The sequence below is a fragment of the Leiobunum rupestre genome, chromosome 6 (assembly GCF_980474605.1).
Source record: "Leiobunum rupestre chromosome 6, qqLeiRupe1.1.hap1, whole genome shotgun sequence".
Taxonomy (NCBI): domain Eukaryota; kingdom Metazoa; phylum Arthropoda; class Arachnida; order Opiliones; family Sclerosomatidae; genus Leiobunum; species Leiobunum rupestre.
In genome coordinates this window covers 2,943,678-2,964,634 of record NC_143389.1, presented here as the reverse complement: position 1 = coordinate 2,964,634, position 20,957 = coordinate 2,943,678, and the positions used below count along the sequence as shown (strand labels likewise).

Genomic DNA, 20,957 nt, shown 5'->3' with positions numbered 1-20,957 from the left:
CCGTTCAGCGGATCGTGGGTAAGACACACATTAGCGGCGGTGCATAGCGCGGTGTCGTTTACTACTTTAAGTAAATGGTCTATACTCAAGTAATGCCCCGGAGGGATTTCTCGCATCGTCCCGACCATTTTAGGGTCAGACTGTCCCCCATGTTGGGCGGGATTAACGCGGAAATAGACGTAATTGTCATAGGGCAACACGTTGTAAAACGAAAAGGGGTACAATATTTCCACCAACGCAACTTCCCACCCCCCCTTTAATTCGATAGGTTCGGGTAATTTTATCGTGAAACAGGCTACCGTATTATTCGGAAATATCTCGAGATTTGAATTACTGGGTATCGTTAGGTAAAAGGCTTCGGACATCTTTAGCAGAAACCCAAGAATTGAATGTAGCCGGATACCCTAACCAGGAAACGAAATATTCGACTTTACCCTTTGAGCGTCGCTTCTTTAATACTTTGTCAATTGTATATTCTTCCGGTTTTATAACTCGTTGAATTTCTTTGAAATAAAAATATCCCGTGATGGGTTCGTCAGCCAAATCAACGAGCTTAAATTGAAGAGGTCTTTTAGTATTCTTGAAAACAACTTTAAATATTTCGGCGCTCCAATTTTGATCGCTGTATCCTTTTAAAAACGGTCTGGCAGTTCGGGTAATCCTTACGTAATCGCCGACTTTGATACGGCATTTTCGGGGCTTGAGGGCGGCTGGCTGAGACTGCCCTGGTTTGTAAATATTTCGATAAACTTGAAGAATATTTTTGTCGTTTACATCGAAGGGAGCCATTTTAATTGTCGTATGATAACTGGCGTTATACGAATGAATTAAATTGGGCAGCTCGTCGAGATAGCGTCGCGTGTTTTTATGAGTAAAAAAACGATACATGCGCTGTTTCAGGGTCCTATTAAAACGCTCTACCATCGCGGCTTTAACGTCGCTATTTTCGGAATGGTAATGTCTAATGCCCTCCTCTTTTAGGAGTTTTAAAACAGTCGAATTAACGTACTCCAACCCACGGTCGAACTGTATAGCGCGGGGCTTGCCCCGCTCTTTAAAAATTATTTTCAGGGCGCGGGCAACCTCAGCGCCGGTCTTACGTTTTAGGGGGACGGCAAATGCCACTCTCGAAAAGCAATCTATACAAGTAAGAATAAATGTGTATCCGGAATTGTCGCTCGCTAAAGACCGCATATCTGCCAAATCAGTCTGATAGAGGTCTAGTCTGTTTCCTACACGAATCTTTCGTCGTTGGAATTTTCGAATAACTGGTCTATGTAACGTATAGGCGTCGTGAGTTTGCAAAAACGTTTCAACATTCTCCCGAGATATTCCGAGCTCTTTGACAGAATCGTATAATTTTTCAACACCCCCGTAGCTAGCTGGATTACGAGAATCGAAATATATTTTTTCGAGTCTAGTCGTTACGTTTATCGGTAACTCTCCCATTTCAAAATTTTGGCACTCGGCGTTTTTTTTTTACGTAAACGGTTCTTAATAGTAGGCGACCAAAGTTTCGGTGACTGTCGAGGTGTCGCGAAAGAATTAGGCCCGACCGCTGACGGCAAAGTTTTCTTTCGTTTGGAGGAGGCGAGCGAAAGATGGGGGCCCGGGGGGGCGGAAGCTGTTACGAACGAAGTAGACGGTAATGGGGTGGTGGTGGGGAAGGCTTGAGGGGTGATTTTCCGTAGTTTACCCACCAGGTTATTAAATTTTGACCAACTCTGGGGTCTCGGCGCGTGGGGACTTATTAGATAATATACTAAATCAACAATATCAGAATCCGTTTGTATTTCACCGTCTAATAAAATCTGCCCCTGGCTGTCCCACCGCAGTCGACCGCTGTCCGAAATCAAATGATTAAATATAGCTCGGGCGCTCGCTCTGTATCCTAGCGGGAACAGATTGACTAATGTATCGTAACTGGGCGTATCGTTATTTTCAATCGGTTTATTTCGAGCGTGCTTTTTTAGTAGCATCTCTTCGTATATCTTCCACTTGGTCCTGTCATCGAGCGCTTCGCTTTTTAAAATATCCGCCATTTCCGTGTCAATATCCGGTTTGAGTTGTTGATGGGGTGGCGTAATCGGCGCTAAAGTCATTTTTTTCGAGTACCTTAACATTTTTTATGTTCAACCTGTTAGGGCTCCCACGAGCGACGACACAATAGGCAGAAGAAACGAGAAAAATCCGGCACCTTTTTGATTTAATAATATTCGTTTTTTAGTTTGCCAGCCCAATTTTTTCTGCGCAATTTTGCGTAACGTTTTACGGTGTATTTTTAATCGTAGTTTTTGCCGCGTGGTTAGACGTATATTCCCGATAAGAGTATTATACACGCAATCAGATATTGCTTCGATCAACTCTTTATTGGCGTTAATTAAAATATTACGTCTCTTAACGCCCTTTAATTTGCCGATCGATTCGAGCAGATGTTTTTGCGACCTGACTCGTCGAGACATTGTACATCGAATGAATTCGACTCGCTGGGGGGGTGTGTGGTAACTAACCACCCTCGGAAAAAGTATTATTTCGGAATGTATACCGAGACTTGCTCGCCTGGGAAAATATTAGTTCTGATCCGATGTGAGTCGGGGCAATCTTTCTGAAGGTCGATCAATACGTAAGAGTTTGGTTCCTTAGTCGCGTCAGAAATCGCTTCGATAACAAAGTTGGAATTATCAGGGGCCATTTGGCGCGCCAAGCAATTAATCTGTGTTTTGTCCCGTACATTTTTCGTTAAAAGTATGTAGTGCGCATTGAGGGAAATTTCGCGACACCCGCGACCCTGATGAAATAAATTTTGACTTATGTAGATAAAGCTAACATTACGATGATGCGAGACTTTGGTGAACAATTGGGCAACTTCTCCCTTTTGACCCGCCCCCATTAAATCGTCTAAAACCGCCAGTATCCGTTTCGAGCCGTCAAATAAGTCAGGATCGGGTAAACCCTTATGAAATATAACGTTATATTTTTTAAGTTTATCGTATCCTGGCTGATCCTCGCCGTAAAACCAGTGGATTTCTTCAATTTGAGGTTCAAACATTTGTTTTAAATGTTTAATCAGTTTTTCTACGAAATATGTCTTACCACTTTGGCTAGGCCCGCAAAGTATGATGTTACAACTGTGATAAAAAGGGTACATTATCACCGCGTAGCTGAAACCAGAATGAAATAAAATGGACATTTTGTTTTATATATAATATTTTTATTTTTGACAATAACAAAACACGTTTTCCCGTGACACACCCCCTTGCCACGTGGAAAGCGGCCGGCGCGCTAGAGACACACCCCCCTCGTGACCACCCGACGCGCGCGGATAGCGGATCGAGAGAGAGAACGCGCGCGCCTCTCTCTCTCTCTCTCTCGAACGCCGAGACGGCGACTCGCGGAGACCGGCGCCTCTCGACCCGCGGCTCGCCCCCATAAGAGCGAAGGTTTTTTTTTAAGCGCGTATTTTATATCCGAATGGAACTGTTCGGTAATTCGATAAAACCCGAACTTTATCCATTACGGGCCGATACGCTTTTTCCAAGTCGACGCTAACGAGCGTATGATCCGGAAGTCGACGTATTTGTTTGGGCAGAGGCACGGCAAACGCCGCCGGTATTTCAGTTTCTTCGTCAGTCACTCCTAGCATAGTTTTTAAATTTTCGCCGTTAATGATATGCTGATTACCGACATTAATTCGAAATCCTTTCACTTTCGTAACGTTAAATTTTTCGCCCGTATCCGGATTTTTCACCCAAAACGAGTAATTTTTTGGCCCGCCATACGCGGCTTCGTAAATAAACGAATTTTTTCCATAACCGGATAACTCGCTGACCATATCGCCCAAATAATGGCCCGTAGTTATAAGGGGTTGTTTCGAGACGTACTGGAGGGCGTCAGTGTCCAAATATAGCGCGTTCTCTCCGACTATTTCAAGATATTTTAATAAAACTAATCTCGCTTGACAGGTTGTATAAGCGGCAATCACGCAATTTGTATGTTTTAGAGGGATTTCCGCTTCCTTGATGGGGGCTGATTTCACTAGAAGAGTCGTATCGTTGACTGTCAAAACCGATTTTACGTTGATTTCCGGATTTGATAGCAGTTCAAAGAACACTTTGGGTTCGCGAACGATTTCAGTTTTGGTCACAATGGATCGCTGACCTAGTTTTCTGGAAAAAAAAGTTTTAATATCTATCACGCTACCCAATATGATTTATAACCCCAATGGGGGGGGGGGGGGGGTAATAAAATCCATACAGACCCCCACATGGAATTCAGCATTAATTTCGAGATGGCTCGAAGACCTTCGTTTTTGGAGACTTTGGTTGGGTCCAATTTGACCCCTTCATGACGTTCGAAAGCCGCAATGTATTCAGCCTGGGCTTCGGGGGTCTGACAATCTGACGGCCATCCGCTCGCCTCCACCTTGGTTTTTAGGAAACAGTCAACGTAATCTCGAAAAATCCCTCCACTGTCCGTTGCAGGATCGTATTGCGTCACCGTGTATGACCAGGCCTCAATTTTTTTTGTAATTTTGTATCCGCGATTTACCGCCCATCTTAATTCGTCGATTACCCAAACGCCTTTAAGCATTCTTTCGTCGTCAGAATGCTCGCAGTCACCCTGATACCGTAAATCGGCACACGTCCGGCATAGGGTAAACGTTAACTTTTTGTTAACGGTCCGATACGGAAGAATAGGATGGAATAAATTGGTTGGCGGGAGCACGTTACATAACAATAATCCCTCAAAATCGTCAATGGCTGGAATATCGCTACCGAGCAGAATTGTCGGATGACCAACGGGGACTTTGCCACTATAAAAAGGAAAACACACTTAAATATTTGTTTTCGTTATATATATATATTTTTCGATATAATACCGTTTGTTTATAAAAGGGTACAGGCTGCAAATGTCCACGTAGAATATTTTATCGTCGGTCCCTTCAACGTTACAGTACGTTCGTAAGGCTGATACTCTGCCCCCGAAAAAAGCGGCTCGCGGGTCTAAACGTTCAGTTAAAGTTTCCGAAAAATTAGAATTTTTTAAAAATTCATTTATGGCTGGATTTTGTTGTTTTTCCAAAATCCAATCGCACCCCCATTGTTGAATGACGGTATAACCCATTTCTTTAAGTTTATTGGTTGTCCGCATCGTGTTGGAAAATCGTGTATTAAGGGTATCGCTCGCGTTAGCGTATAATGGCTGGTTCCTATTTACAGAGTCCCCGAAGCAAGTCCTACAGCCGTGATACCTTTAATGAAAAAAAAACCTGTTTATATTTTGTCTCTTCGAACTTTTTAAAATAATACTTACCAACAGCCCTGATATTGTAGAGCGTTTTTCTCACCGATTAGACCATCAATTTTAATTTTTCCAGCACGCGGTTCTCGACCATTCAGCGTTGACACGATGGTAACATTCCGGACATGCGCTTCCCAAGCCAGCCATTCTAAAGCCTCGGTGGATTGAGGCTCGGATAACCGATACAAATTAGCCGGTATTATGCCAATCGTTTCTGGCTCCAAAAATTTTTTCCTTAGTACGTAACTACACACTGACGCGATAGTCACACCCACGCTAAACGGATTAACTTCGCACAAGTCTTGAAATAGTTTCATAAACTTTAAACAACCCTTAGCTAATATGTGGGTATCTCTAGAACAATAGAGTTTTAACGTTTCGAGGTAATTAAACCCCGAACTCTTTTCGGTTTCGAGAGCGTACCATTTGTTAAAACTTTCGCGGTCTTTCGCCGTGAAATATTGGGCCCCGTAAGCTTCCAAGGGGGGCAGCGAGTTCTCCGAGACGTAGTTTGTTTGTTCGGGTTTGTAAATGTCAAAATTATTATCAACTACGTTGAATAGAAAATGAGGGAAAAAATCTTTCGTATATTCGCGGCCGAGCTCGAACGTATCCGCGAATTTCGACAGAGGAATGGGTATATAATTATACGAATCCGATAGAGTTAAATTGTGTAGTTTCAGTTGCAAGATGCGAGTTCCATTTATTATCGGATCGGGCTCAAACGAGTCGGCACTCTCCATTATAACTTGTAATAGGAGTTGCGTATCATAATTACTGGCATTATGTCCCAGCGCGGTCACTCTTCTTATCCGAGCCAGTGTTCTTAAATATTCGAAAAAGTTTCGCGCGGAATCTGAACCCAGAAATTGTCTTTGGCGAACGCCGCAAAATCTGCATGCTACGTCGGGGGTATCAACACACGCGACACAATAAGTTTCCGACACGCATAAAATGGGTTGATGAATATAACAGTTTTTCTTATCGGGGTGCCGTTTGGTTTGGACCGTTTCAAAATCGTAAAATATCCACATTTGCGTGGGCTGACCGTTGGAATCGAAACGTGGTGGGGGGTGTCGCGGGTCTTTTATTACTTGGATGTAACATTGATGTCCCGAGGGGGAAAACTTACGACAAACGGTACAATACTGTTCGGTACACGAATGCAGCTGGCCGTCGCGTTTAGTCAAATCGATTAGAATCGAACATTCCGTGCAATGAAATAAATTTTGGCATAATGATAATTTATCGCCGGTTAATTTTATTTTATGATGAGCGTAGCAATCGACACCCGTAAACTTACGTAAACAGTCGGGACATTTTATTATATCTCCGGTACATTTTAGGGCCCTGCAACACGCGAAACAATAGTCTGAACACGCGTGGGTGCTATCTCGTCTGTAGCCCTCTAGACACTTTGAACAAAACTTTTCTTTCCCGAATAAGGGTGCCAGATTTTTAACTAGATTGAAATGCGCCCCCTCGTTTAAAAGTACAATACGTTTTTTGTCCATACCTGCCCGTACTCTAGAATCGTACACCAAGGTCGGCCAGCTGTTTTTAATTTGATAGATTAAAATATCGTATTCTTTCAGATACGTTCTAAATTTTCTAATCGATTCGGGCGACGCGCATTCTTTATTAGGTCGGACACCCGATTTGGAGCATAGGAGGAGCGCCTCGGCTCGCTGAGCCACATTGTTTTCTTTGGAATGCGACAAAGTTTCATAGACCGTTTTTAGTCTTTTGTTTTCGGGCTCGTTCTGATATTTACACAGTGCCACACCGACGCAAAGAGCTCTAGCGAGACAGATTGAGTCGCTGTTCGCAATACGGACAATTGATCGTCTATTTCTAGAAAACAGGGCAAAGGTCTCTAGTCGTTTCCGTTTTGTACGGCCACCGCCCTGGGGGAGACGGACAATGGAAAAAGTTAAATTAACGGGTGCCAGGAAAAACGCTTCTTCCTCATCTGAATATATAGATTCGGATACCTCGTCGAGAAGGGCCTCGATATCAATTTGGTCACGTCTCCTAAATGAAATGGTTATATCGGGATGCGCCGCACCCAGCGCCGAACTACGGATTACTAGTTGTACCATGTCAGCGGGGTTTACATCGCGTAATACCCGTTCAGTGACCCTGGCAAGCCCTTCCGCTATATTATTAGATATTTCAGCTTCCAATTCAATTCCCGTCATATTGAAGTTCGGGAACTGTTTTTCATTCTGACCCAAAATTACGCAATTAGGGTCCTCAAAATCAATATACCCCACAATTGGGAAATCTCCCTCCGCCTCCCCGTAACCGCTTTGGTTAAGTAGGTCGTTGAAATATTCGTCCACCATTTCGACGGATTCACGGGGTTCAGCATCATCCACCGGGACAATTTCAGGGGCGTCTATAAAAAATAAATATATATTTTAATTTCTTAGATATTTTTCGGTACGAGAGAAAAAAACTTACTCTTCAGGTAGTCCAACACAGGTTCGTCATATTCGGCACCCAACATGGCATCCCACTCGAGTTCGAGTAATTCTTTTTCCCGCTTATTATATCTAGCTTCAATAATTTCGCCTAACCGAGGCGGTAATGCTTGATTAAATAATCGGAGTTCGGCTACCGTTTGGCACGCTTCTGGAACGTGGGGGATAGCTTGAACAGTTTCAAAAATTTCAATAACCGTCAAAATTAATTTAAAACTCAGACGGCTAAAGATTGCGGGTAACTTATTTGGTGCAAACCCCGGGTCTAAATTTAAAAATAAACATATTCCGTAATAAAATTGCAGTAGTTGCGGTACGGACCAGGGTCTATTTACCTCCAAATCGTCTAGAAACCAACATAAGCTTTCGCTATCCATTTTTTCTAGGTGCTAAGAAAACGACTTCCAACTTGAGAATTCCGCTGATTAGTGAAGTTTCTTTGACCGATAGGGCTCTATTTATACGTATCTTTTGAGGCTGTATAAAAATAATATCACGTCGTTAAGTCGAAACTCTATTATATAAAACTCGATTGTTTTCTAAAAGATGAGCCCCAATGTTTTTTAAGCCTATTAAATTTAAGGATGGATCAATGGCTACTTTAATGATAGCCCCATAAATTTGGTGGCGGTTCATCCTTTTATCGCTGACACATGTTGTTTTTCAAAAGAGCCGCAGAAAACTCTTTTGACTATTTTGACAAAGCTGGATGAATATACGAAAAAAAACTTTTTGACGGTGCCCTTCTTGTTCTCCGAGCGGGCCCAATTTTTTTTACGAGCCGCTGTTTTATTAGACACCAAACCCTTAGGGTGGAATCCTTTGGGGGCCACGCCGCTCGAGTCTTAATAGAACAATGTGGGCCCCTACGGTCTTTTTCTTTGAAGGGAAAATTGTTTAGGGGCTCTTTTTTTGTGTCAACCCTAACCTTTTTTACGATGCAAATTAAGACCCACGCGCGACTCCTGAATTTAACATGACGCGTCAAATCGGGTATTGTTAAAATAGTGTGCACCGAAATGTTTATAAAAAGCGATTGTTTTCACAGCTGTTTTTAAGCGTAGAAGGATGGTCATGGTAAAAGAGTTATATGCTCAAAAACTTTAAAAAAAAAAGACGTTTCAAACTGTTAGATATTTTTTGGGGACAAACGTTTTGTTGAAAAATGGTTATAAATGAATGTTGTTGCGCGTAGAATTTTATGTAGCCCCATAAACTATGTGGAATAGATCCTCTTAATTATTGTATATATTTTTTCATTTCTCGTTTGTATTTTTCATTTGTAAATAATTCCTTTCTATATATTAGTTATTTGTCAATATTTCTTTTTGTATATTTTAGTCATTTGTTTATTTTAGTTTTTTGTTTATTTTAATACTTTGTATGTCATTTGCGTTTTTATAAAATATATAACGTTTAAATCCCGTTTTTGGTTTATTGATAAATTTAGTTTAACGATAACTTCCGGTATGGAAGGTTCTATCCCCGCCTCTCCCGTTAGTCGGCTTATCGCGAACAATCCTAAAAACGCATTACTAATCGCGTTGATTTTACTTTTAATGGGACTTGTGGAATTTCTATCTCTTTGGTTTACCAATATGGGCGTCGCTATACACATAACACCGCAAAATTTGACTAATCGCGTGAGTCATTGAGTCAACCCATTACATCATCCTGATTACGTCATCAAATTATTATCGCTATATAAGGGATTCATCCCCGTCATCCATCGGCAGTACACTACAAACCGTTTCTCGAGCATCATGTCTAAACGAAGCTGTGTAGATAACGTTCCTGGGCCCACTAAAATGTCTAAATTTGATCCGACTCAGCGGAAAGTTAACCCTCGGTATTCACTTTCATCCGAGCTTTTCGTTACTACGGGTTTTACGTCTGAGCTCGATATATCTGTAGCTCTATGCAATAAAATCACACACCAGGTCTTTGAAATGTCTTCGCGCGCCTGGGATGATTTATACGGCCACTGGGAACAAATAAATGATCCACAAAGGCTGCCCTTTCGATCACCGTTCCCGCTATCTGATGCGCTAGTGACCGCCGCCATGTCTGACCAAAAAGAATTAACCTTGCAAAGTACGATATCCGAAGCGTCGGTCGTAATCAAAGCGCCGGAAACTCGAGAATTGGACCGACTCAAATATTTCATTAATTCGCACATTCAACTCCTTAAAGTGAACCAAAAACTCTTTGAATTAATGGGTTACGTTATAACCGATAATTATCGTAAAATTTACGAAATATTGTATAAAGAACCATGTGCACCCAACAATTTATTTCTATCGGATGAACATGAAAGGTATGATACCGTTGTCCGCTACGCGTCCAATTACGTAACAGCATTTAAAATTATTGACGATTTTAAAGAAACAGTGGCCAACCAAAATATGTTTTGTGTATTTAACTTTTACAATTTGTTTAATATGGTATCTACCAACCATAAATATATTAAAAATAAATTGTTTTATCTTTAAACGTTTTCATCCGCTTAATGTACTGTAACTTTGAATGTATAAATAAAACCTTATAATTTGTATACACTCTGCTCTTTTTTTCCAAAACACTTTTACCGATGACCGCCCGCTATTTTACGCTACCCTTAGGGGGCCCGAAAGTGTTTGTCGGCGAAAACCAACCAACTCGACATTCACTATGACGGGTAGGCTGTTTGCATAACATCGTGTCACCGCCATAGATAACCTATTGACCTATAATGGGTTAGCACCTGGGTTTTATGGGTTATAACATCGTAAATCATCTAACCTTTTGACCTAAAATGGGGTGCCTCCAGCTATTAACTATGACTGGCCGGCTGTTTGCATAACATCGTGTCAGTCCACACCACCTGCGGAATAGGGGCAGATAACCTATCGTAAATCATCTAACCTATTGACCTAACCTTTTGACCCCGCCGAAAATGTACGCAAAATGGGGCCCCTATAGGGGGTCCGTTTCACACCTATTTAACGGCTGTTTGCATCGTGTCCATAGGGGCAGATAACCTATTGACCTCGTAAATCAGCTAACCTTTTGACCCCGCCGAATATTGCCGCAAAAGGGGGCCCCTATAGGGGCCCGTTTCCCCCGCCCGCAGGTGCCCCTTATCGGCATACGCACTCCCTTATCTCTGTAGGATGAAGGTATTTTCCTGTTAAAAGACGCAAATCCCATCCCGCGAAAATAAATGAGTAGCCAACGGCACGCGGTGTTCCCAGGTGGTCTCCCTCCCAAGTACTGACCGCGCTCGACGCTGCTTAACTTCGGTGATCAGACGAGAACCGGTGTATTCAGCGTGATATGGCCGTTGCCGATAGAATGTAATTGATAGCGGTGGACAAGCCGCGACTAGCCAGGTCCTGGTAGGTTGGTGATCGCCGAGGGCCACCGGCTGCATGCGGCTCCAATAGAACGTTCTATACACTCTTTTTAGAAACGTTTACTGGGCGCCGATATTATCGTACAGAAAACCAACGAGCAAGCCCTTTACCGCAGAAATTTCATCCCCCCAAAACCAGTTTTTTCATCACCCTCCCCGTAGACTGTAAGGTGATGGCGGTCGATTGGGAAGGCGCGTTTACGAATCTATAAAATTGGTGTGGTGTGCTTTCCCCCTTTGGAGTTCGGAGGAGGTGAAGGTTTGGCCGGTTTTTCGTCTTAGAGAAATATATTTATCTGGCAAACCCGTAAGAAATTGAGAGCAGTCAATTTTCATTAGTAGCGTAGTTGCTAGCCTAGGCTTCACATATTTCCGGCTTTCCGCGCCTTTTTTCTTATTTTAAATGATTTTTGTAATAAATGTATGATGGCAAATAAGCAAAATTCTCGAAAATACTAGTCCCAAATCCACGTGTTTAAGATGAAACTTAGATCATGAAAATATCCTTAACCCCAAACATACTTCAACACCAAGGGTGCCTCCTACAACTCCTAAAAGGTACGTCTCTAAAATATTCATATAAAGACAGGACATAAGCCGAATTCTCTTAAACCAAAGAATAACAAAAGTTGTTAGTCCTGCTGAACCAGCTCTATAGTCTGTATGAAAAGTGACCGGTTATGGTCCACTTTTATAGAACGCTCTATTCGCTTATAATAAATTTTTCCTAAATGGTCATTTAAACGCGTTTGACGTTACACGTAGAATCTAGTACACTTAATACGTTATTTATGGTCCTATAAACCACCATTTAGATTTTTTTTCCATACGGCCCGGTAAAGTGGCCCACTCTACTGTCTCTAGCCGATGACCCCAAAAGTGCCAGTCCGGGCTTGGCGGTGTACCTCTCTTTCACGGATTCAAGATATCGTCTTCTCCTTTGTTCGCGCGATGGCTACAAACGTTGTCATCTCCCACCAGGACCAACATTCGGTGACGTAATTATGAAATATTTGAAATGCTCGAATTCTCTCTTTTTACTTTGTTAAACAGTGACGGCTCTTAGCGGGTTATCGCTTCTCGGCCTTTTGGCTAAGATCAAAGTGTAGTATCTGTTCCCAGCTATTTCGCTGAAATCTTGGCCGAAAGGCCGTTAAGCGAGTTTCCAAGCTTTCCAGCTAGTTCCTGCGATGCTGACTTACCTGCCGGTACCCTGACGTCTCTGATCCTGCTCTTGAAGTTGCCGCTGCTGATTCCGGTTCCGTTGCTGTTCCTGGTCCTGGTCCTGCTGACACTTACCTGTCGCTGCTGTTCCTGGTCTCTACGCCGTATCCTGACTTGGCTGACTCCTGCCATTACTTCCTGACGCCGTTCCTTCTTGGGACTTACCTCTACCTGACGACCTCTCCACAGCCTGTATGGCTGCTGAGGTTAAAAAGCGGACTGCCCGGCTCGAAGTCGACGCTGGTTTCCTAGATGTCGCTCGAGCCTTCCTCGAAAAACTCGGACCCGAGTCCATCGAAACGCTACAACCTGTTGGTAAGGAGTCTTTCCTACTTACCTTTACTACCCTGGCATTCCTTCAGCAAGCGGTCTCCTACGGAGAAATAACTATCTCGAACAAGTCCTGTAGGGTCACCAGCGTTGAAGATGACGGCGTCTGGCTGACCATAAAAAACTTACCACCATGGATCCAATGGGACGCCATATTGACCAACCTAAGACAATATGGCGAAATAAAGGCTCATCGCTTAGATGAATATAAAGAACTGAAAGGAATAAAAAACGGGGACAGAGCGGTAAAAATAAAAATGAATCAAACGATACCTAATGTTCTTTACTTCGGCCGTAGTCGGGCCCTGATCTACTATACAGGTGTTGCAAAAAAGTGCTTCTTTTGCGATCAGGAGGGGCACGTTGCCTCTGCCTGTGAAGCAAAGAAGAATAAGACGGCGGAAATGACAAAAACTGGAACCAGAAACGACTTACCCATAGATCCTAAAACACACAGAAACTCCACACCTACACCAACCAACGCCACCAATCGAGACGACATCCTGGAAGAAAATAAAGAAAACCAAACAAGCAAAATACCCATACTTACCTCTGCCGACGAATCAAAAAGCTCTGAAGAGAGCTGGTCACTAACATCACCAGAACCATCCAAGAAAAACGCAGAACCTCTAGTCCCAACCAGCCAATACGCCGACGCTCTGAAATCGCCACCACATAAGGAACCTGAGCCTAAACCAGAAGTGGCAATTTATGCCCGCTATTGGGATTTTGATGTTATGACGAAATCCGAAATTGAAGATTTCTGCCGGCGCGCCAAAGCATTAACCTCCAAGAAAAAACTAATCATGGACTGGCGGGACAACACTCTAGTGATGGCCGAGAGAACCCTCCATAATCGCTCCAAAAGAAGTCAAAGTCCCTTAGATGTAAGAGATCCTAAGAAAGGCAAAAATATGTCATAAAATTTAATTTTTAAATTTTTGACTTAGCTTCCAGCTCGCTTTTAAATTTTACAATGTCATTTTTATTTTAACGAATGTTCGCGTTAATTTAAATAACTAAAACCGCGAACAATTATGTCATATTTGTATTTGTATATAGTTTGTATCAAAACGATCTTTTAATAAACAATTAAAAGTATCTGTTCTGCAGTATTATACCTAGATCTTAGTCGAGGGGCGAGAAGTGTTTCTACGCCTATAAGGCGCGTTTGCCTGCATACCTGCATGATCTGTTCCGGCGCCGTTCCGCTCTGCTGTTGCCTGTTCCTGAAAAGAAAAGTACTTACCTGGTACTCACCTGCCGTTGCTGCTGACCCTCTCCACCGACGCCGCTCCTCCTTGGAGCTTCTCCAACCAGACGATATTCTCCTAGCCTGAAATGGCTACGGAGGAGAAGAAGCGCACAGCTCGACTGGAAGTTGACGCTGGATTTTTGGACGTTGCTCGCACCGTCTATGACAACCTCGGACCGAAGTGCATCGATACCTTGCAACCTATGGGTAAAGGAGTTTACCTACTAACGTTTACGACCCTGGCCTTTCTTCATCAAGCTCTTGCGTGCGGTGACCTGAAAACCAACGGAAATTCTTGGAAACTTACCTCTGTAGAAGATGATGGAACATGGATCACAATCAAGAATTTACCAAAGTGGATCCAGTGGGATTCTGTAATCAGTACCCTTCGACAATTTGGAGAAGTCAAAACTTATCGTTTCGACGAGTACGCTGAGTTAAAGGGAGTGAAAAATGGTGACCGTTCAGTCAAAATACTAATGAAAAAATCTGTTCCAAATGTTTTGTTTTTCGGGCGAACCCGCGCCTTAGTCTACTATCGTGGCGTAATAAAAAAGTGCTTTTTTTGCGAAGAAATAGGTCACACGGCTTCATCATGTGAAAAAAAGAAGTCCATGTTGGAAGAAAAAGTCCCAGTCATTATTGAAGGCCAGGGTCTTTCTTCGAACAACAAACCCGAGAACGTCCAGGAAACCAAGGCAAACGTCACCCCAGCAACAGCACCAATTCCACAAGAAGCAGTCAAATCCAGTCAACCTAATCAGGAAATAACAGTCAACCTTTCCGACACTTCCAGCAGCGAACCCGAAAGCAGCGATGCCGAGACCAGCGCTGAAGAAACCAGCATAGAGACCGGCCCCAGATGGGATCCGAGGACCTGGGACCATGGAGATAAACCTCACCTAGATCAAATGTCACGAACCGACCTTCAACTTCTCCTCGAACGTATCAACGCAGTCCCTTCCACACCTATCGAATCCATCAACTGGGCCACAGAAGACCTCATTGACAGAATCAACAAAATCCTAAACAGCTTCCCCAAAAGACGCCGAAGTACCACTCCGAAAAAAAAGAAATCCAAGAAAGGAAAAACAGGGTTTTAAAATTTAAATTTTAGCGCTGTTATATTTTTTTGAACTCACTAGATTTATGATTTTAGTTTTCATTTTTTAAAGACCTTGTAGGTCGATCAATGTGTTAACGCGACTTAACCGTTAAAAGACTTAACCCCTGTTTTTAACTCTATGCACTAATAGTTTTTTTTTTGCTATAATGATCTGCCGTAATTTAAAATAATTTAAAAGGCAGTTAAAAAACATTGACAAGGGTACTGTATTTCATTATGAAAAATAATAAACAAATTCAGTATCTGTTCTCAATAGTACTATACCGCGATCTTAGTCGGGGGGCGAGAAGTGTTTCCACGCCTTTAAGGCGAGTTTGCCTGCACTACCGCACGAGATGATCCTTTGCTGAGCTGTTCCGCTGCTGCTGTTCCTGAAAGGAAAAACCTACCTGCTACTTACCTGTGACTCACCTGACGCTGTATCTCCTGGGATCCTGCTCCTGTGAAGTCTCGTCTCTCTGCTGATCCTCTCATAGCCAGGATGGCTATGGAGGTAAGAAAACGCACCGCTCGCTTGGACGTAAGCGCTAGCTTCCTGGAAGTTGCTCAAGCCTTCCTCGACAAACTTGGACCGAACAGTGTTGAAACGCTTCAACCTGTTGGTAACTCATCATTTTTATTAACTTTTTCGACCCTTGCATTCCTGCAACAAGCTGTCTCTTATGGAGAATTAATGGTAAACAACAAACCCTGCAAAATTACGAGTGTAGAAGACGACGGCATCTGGCTTACCATAAAGCAGTTGCCTTCCTGGATCCAGTGGGATTCAATTTTGACGACCCTACGACAGTACGGGGAAGTTAAGGCGCATCGCCTAGACCATTATAAGGAATTAAAAGGAATTAAAAATGGCGACCGATCGGTAAAAATCAAAATGAACAGAGCGATTCCTAATGTACTTTATTTCGGGCGTAGCCGTGCTCTGGTATATTATACCGGGGTATCCAAAAAATGCTTTTTTTGTGAACAGGAGGGGCACGTTGCCTCGAACTGCGAAAAAAAGAAAAACCAGATGACCGAGAAGGCAACAACAAGAGACCTAAACGCACCACCCGAAAATCCTGAAGACACCAGCAGCTCGGCACCGACTCCTTTGGGGCTGGTTCCTACAAACACCATCCCTCAAGAAGAACAGGTGAGCATAGCAACAGCAGCATCATCGCTAGAGTCATCACCCAGCGACCAACAGGAATCACGCTCCGAGGATCAAATAGACGACCTATACATCAGCCCAGAAATCCTAGAGACCATGAATAAATATTCACAAACGCAACTACGAGAATTCAAAGATTACCTTAGGACTACGAAAGAAATAACCGAAAACAGGAAACAAAAGTTTCTAACGCTCGTCAACAAAGAACAAGAAAAATTTACCAAAAGACGCATGACCAACTCTCCAGATAAAACAATAAAGAAAGGCAGGACACAAGACGTAGAGAAGACATTCGCCAGCGTCACCAAAAACGCACCTGAGCAGGATCTATACACCGATTACGTAACATATTGAATTTGTTTTTAACTTTACTCAACTCTTAATGTTTTTAAACCTGAAAAAAAAGGAAAGAAATTAATAATATGCCTAAGATCTTAAACAAAAAAGTATACTTACCTTGATCAATCATGAACTTGGACACCCCTAGAAATAAAAAATATTAATAATTAAGTTTTATAACATAGTAGGAAAAATGTAAATACTTGATTTTATACCGCTCGTGACTTACGATATTTTCTCTGACTTTGTTCGCGATAACTTAATTAAATTAAAACGCGAACAAATATTTAACAAATGCAAAAATGTAAAATTGTAAAAAAAAAACGACAATCTTTTAATAAACAATTAAAAGTATCTGTTTCTATTATCAGTTCTATACGGAGGTCTTAGTCGGGGGGCGAGAAGTGTTTTTACGCCTGTTAGGCGAGTTTGCCTGCTCTGCCACGTTGAATCGTCAGTCGCTGCCGTTCCTGTCTCCAGTCCAGATCCAGTTCCGGCTGCTGTTCCTGTTTTCCTGTTGCCGCCTGCTACAAGCCAGCGGTTCCTGAGTACCGGTCTCCGCTTCGGCGGTTTCCACAAACGTTCGCCATGCCTCCTGTAGCGTCGAAGTCGACTCCAGCGGAGTCCTCGTCTTCGAAGCAGGCCACTGCACGAATCAAATTCGACGGGGTCAATGTAGAAGATTTGGCTTTTGCTCTTTTCGACTGCATTGGCCCCAAGAGTATCACAGTCTTCCAAATGATCGGGAAGTCTGAGGCGCAGATATCCTTCAAGGACATCGTATCGTACCAAAAGGCTGTTGACGCTGGTATAATCGTTGGGGAGAAGCATTTATCCATCGTTGGAGTGGCTGATCCTGTAACCCAAATCACCGTGAAAGGCGCACCTAGTTGGTGGGAATTAAGCTTTTTAAAGGCTGCTCTGAAAAATTACGGAGAGGTTTTGTCCGAAACATGGGAAACATTCCAGAAGGGACCGTTGAAGGACGTCCGTAATGGAAATCGGAGGCTGGAGGTCAAGGTCAAGAGCCCAATCCCGAACCTGATGACCATCAGTGGACATCGCATTCAAATTGTCTATCAAGGAGTCCAGCGAATGTGCTTTTATTGCCGAAAGGACAGTCATCAGGTTCGGGATTGCCCCAAGAAAAGGAAAAAAGTGCGTTCCGCTCCACAGGACGCGGATATTCAAGTCCAGATCCCGTCACCCGAAGGCTCAGACAAACCCGGAAGTGTGGTAATGCCACAAGTAGCAGACACTGCAGCTATCACGGACGCAGGTGAGGACCTGGAAAAAATGGATCAAGAGGAACAAGACGCAGGAAACTTCGTTGAGGGCGAAGATGGCTGGGGCCTTTCTCTGTCAGGACCTTCCCACAAGTCTTTTGACTCACCAAAAAATTCCGGGAGTTACGCCACAGTTGTAAAAACTCCATCACATCACGAACCTGATTCGAAGTCTTCACCGCAATCACAACATCCAGTATACGAAGAACCGATCTACGAACGAGATTGGCAGTTTTCAGAAATGACCGAAAATGAAATAGAGAACTTTTGTCACCGTGCACGGAACTTTGTGACAGAATCACCAGAACTACTTAGCTGGCGGGAAGAATTCCTGGCTGAAGCACGCCTCACCTTGCAAACTCGAAGGAAGCGAGTACAGACATCCCCATCCGGATCATATACCAAAAAAGGGAAAAAATAGGCCCTTATTGGGATATGTAAATATGTTTTTAAATTACTTTCTTAGTTTTAAAATCGCTTATATTGTAAATTTTAACTTTAAAATTTTAAAATTCTCGTTACATACATTTTAATAGTTTATTGTATGTTTAAATGAAAAATTCACCTGAGATGTACCGCGGAACCTGTTTACCCTGTAAAAGAAAAATCAATAGACAAAATTATTTAGACCCTATTGTAAAAAAAAAAACTTACCTGATATACTTACCTGGAAAACTGTAGAACCTGGAAAAAAGGGGGGGAATTAGAATTGTATGGTTAAATATAATTAATTTATAGTATACTAACACCAGAAGTAAATAATATTTACTTACCTTCGCTTGACATATAGTTAATCTGTAAATAGTATTGTATTTTATCGCGTCTAATTTTTATTCTTGGAACGACAAGTATTTTTACGCTCGTTAATTGCTTTAACTGATATATGCAACTGTCTTTTTTTCTTGTTTAAAACAGTGTTCGCGATAATTTAAATTTTTTAATAAACGCGGACACTTGTAACCTTGACCAGAATTTTAAATAAACAAATTCAGTATCTGTTCTTATCAGCTTAATATCTGATACGGGTCCCATCGGGGCCCAAGATATTAAACTTATTTTTGGACGGCGGCGGAGTGGTCGGAGCTTGCTCCACCTCCGCCACGGGTCGGCCTGGTATTGCAGTAAATCCGGGATCGGCCCACTTCTCTCTTGAAATCAAAAATCAAACGGTCTTATAATGGCGCACTGCGCAACACAGTATTTCCGGGCAATGTTATTTGGCTGTCTTTATATTTATTTCTTTATTATAATATATTGCCCCTCTGACGTCATAAGTGGTAAAATCCTTATTGTCGAATAGTTAATAATGAAGAATCGGAAAGATTCCAGTTTTTTAATTTTCTTTTACCTAGTTATACACTCTTTTTCGCGGTATTTTCACGGAGGATAGGAAGGGAGGCGAAGTAGGAGGGATGAATGGCGGCAAGATTGCGGCAGCTACGCTACGTCTAGCCGCCATTTTCCCGAAATTTTCCCGCCGCTAAGCTTCTTACAAGGATGCTGCCGCGTTCATCCCACCTACTTCGCCTCCTTTCCTATCCTCCTTGGTATTTTCCTGGGCGCGTCCATGCTTGGTTTTCCCCCTTTCAGTCCTATCCTCCATTATGGATACCCAAGGAGTGGATGCTAGACTCCCCGCTAAGGGCAGAGGCAATGGCCGACGAGCGGGAGGCAAGTAAGAGGGGTAAAATAAAGGCGCGAAAAGAGGTTGTTCTGTGTTATTCCTGTGGTTTTATTCGTAACCCAAGGTTCGTAAATCGTGCATGTTCTAAGTGGTTGGCTGAAGGAACCGGTTTTCATAACGTAAATTCGCGGGTTTCGGTATGGTGGGTAGAGACAGCGCGCCCCTCATTTTTACGTTATTGGGTTCCAGCCAAGATGTTCCGCGTAAAGAGAAAACACGAAATAAGCCCCTCTCCATTTTTTTTCTCTTCCCGTCTTCCGTGGACAGTGAGTCGCCGCCGGGGGCCCGCCGCCCGCGGCGGCCATGGCTTCGCCCATGCGACGGCTACATTACCAAGATATAAAATGGCAAGGCTTATTTTTGGTAAGTACAAAATCATTTATTATATATTGCTCTATAATTAACTATATTTGGAATTAAATATTTTTGTTCTATTTATCTCAAAGTCATGATTATTCCTAACATTAATAGTATTAAACTTAATATGATATATCTTTTGTTAAAGTAGATTAGGAATTTATAATTTTAATATTTATAGAGGAGTTCGGATTTAAAATGTTATATTTTTCTAATAATGATCTCAAAGATCTGACTTTTGAAATGTTTGTTACTTTTTCTAAGTATCAATAAAACATGACATTAAATTTATATTGTGCCAAGGTTCATTTTTATATTTTACATAAACTATATCACCTAAAACAATTAATAGATAAAAGTTAGCTATATTATTTTGTTTAAAAAATATATCTCTGTCTCCGTTTTATTATTTAATTTCGTGGTTTGTTTTGATATTTTGTATTTTTGGGTTACTCCCCTAATCCATGCGGCTGTCCCATGATAAAACCTTATATGAAACATTTTCCAAAAGTCCTTTTTTTAGATTCAACTAGTTAAATTACATTTAAGATTAAAATTTAGAACAAAAAATATATTTCACAATTAGAATTTGTTAATAAAATTTTAACTTTGGACTTAATTCCAAAACCAGAAAAGGCCATTTCAGAGTGGGTTTTACCGCGGAAATGTTTTTGTTTAGAGATTAACGTTAGTTAGTTAGTTAGTTAGTTAGTTAGTTAGTTAGTTAGTTAGTTAGTTAGTAAGTAAGTAAGTAAGTTAGTACTATTTTAAGTACAAGCCTTAAGTAGAATAAAATAAAAACCAATTTTCTCGCCATTTTATTTTGTTCAATTTTGATACTAACATGTATTTTATTCACGGGAAGATGCTGCCAGTTGTTAAAAATAGGCCAAGAGTTGACCGAAATAATATTATCGTCTGGGCGAACTTTTAATTGCATAAAAAAAGCAGCGTCAAAATGGTAGGATGAAGGTATTTTCCTGTTAAAAGACGCAAATCCCATCCCGCGAAAATAAATGAGT

At 42.0% G+C, this 20,957-nt stretch overlaps 1 protein-coding gene, 1 non-coding gene and 2 pseudogenes across 2 annotated transcripts; 2 read left to right on the top strand and 2 right to left on the bottom strand.

Moving 5' to 3' along the window:
• Positions 1-4,130: 4,130 nt before the first annotated feature.
• Positions 4,131-8,157, bottom strand: LOC149937925 (uncharacterized). Its single transcript, XM_090179013.1, has 7 exons — positions 7,768-8,157; positions 6,901-7,702; positions 6,828-6,855; positions 5,314-5,702; positions 4,880-5,251; positions 4,255-4,813; positions 4,131-4,166 (listed from the first exon to the last, which is right to left on the bottom strand). Exons 1-7 carry the CDS (start codon positions 7,811-7,813, stop codon positions 4,131-4,133), a joined length of 2,232 nt encoding a protein of 743 aa, XP_090035139.1. The 5' UTR covers positions 7,814-8,157.
• A 2,838-nt stretch (positions 8,158-10,995) lies between these two features.
• LOC149937924 (5S ribosomal RNA) lies at positions 10,996-11,114 on the bottom strand. Its single transcript, XR_016481823.1, has one exon. It is a non-coding gene; the product is annotated as a 5S ribosomal RNA (ribosomal RNA).
• Positions 11,115-12,253: 1,139 nt separating this feature from the next.
• On the top strand, positions 12,254-12,356 carry LOC149937923 (U2 spliceosomal RNA; annotated as a pseudogene).
• Positions 12,357-18,862: 6,506 nt separating this feature from the next.
• On the top strand, positions 18,863-19,041 carry LOC149937922 (U2 spliceosomal RNA; annotated as a pseudogene).
• The last annotated feature ends 1,916 nt before the right edge of the window (positions 19,042-20,957 follow it).

What these genes read in the sequence shown, in the direction of transcription:
- LOC149937925 (XM_090179013.1), bottom strand. Translation starts at nt 7,813, where the DNA reads ATGTTGGGTGCCGAATATGACGAACCTGTGTTGGACTACCTGAAGA. An exon ending in CTACAATATCAGGGCTGTTG is followed by an intron (nt 5,252 to 5,313) that starts GTAAGTATTATT and finishes TTTTCATTAAAG; the next exon opens with GTATCACGGCTGTAGGACTT. An exon ending in TACCCTTTTATAAACAAACG is followed by an intron (nt 4,814 to 4,879) that starts GTATTATATCGA and finishes TCCTTTTTATAG; the next exon opens with TGGCAAAGTCCCCGTTGGTC.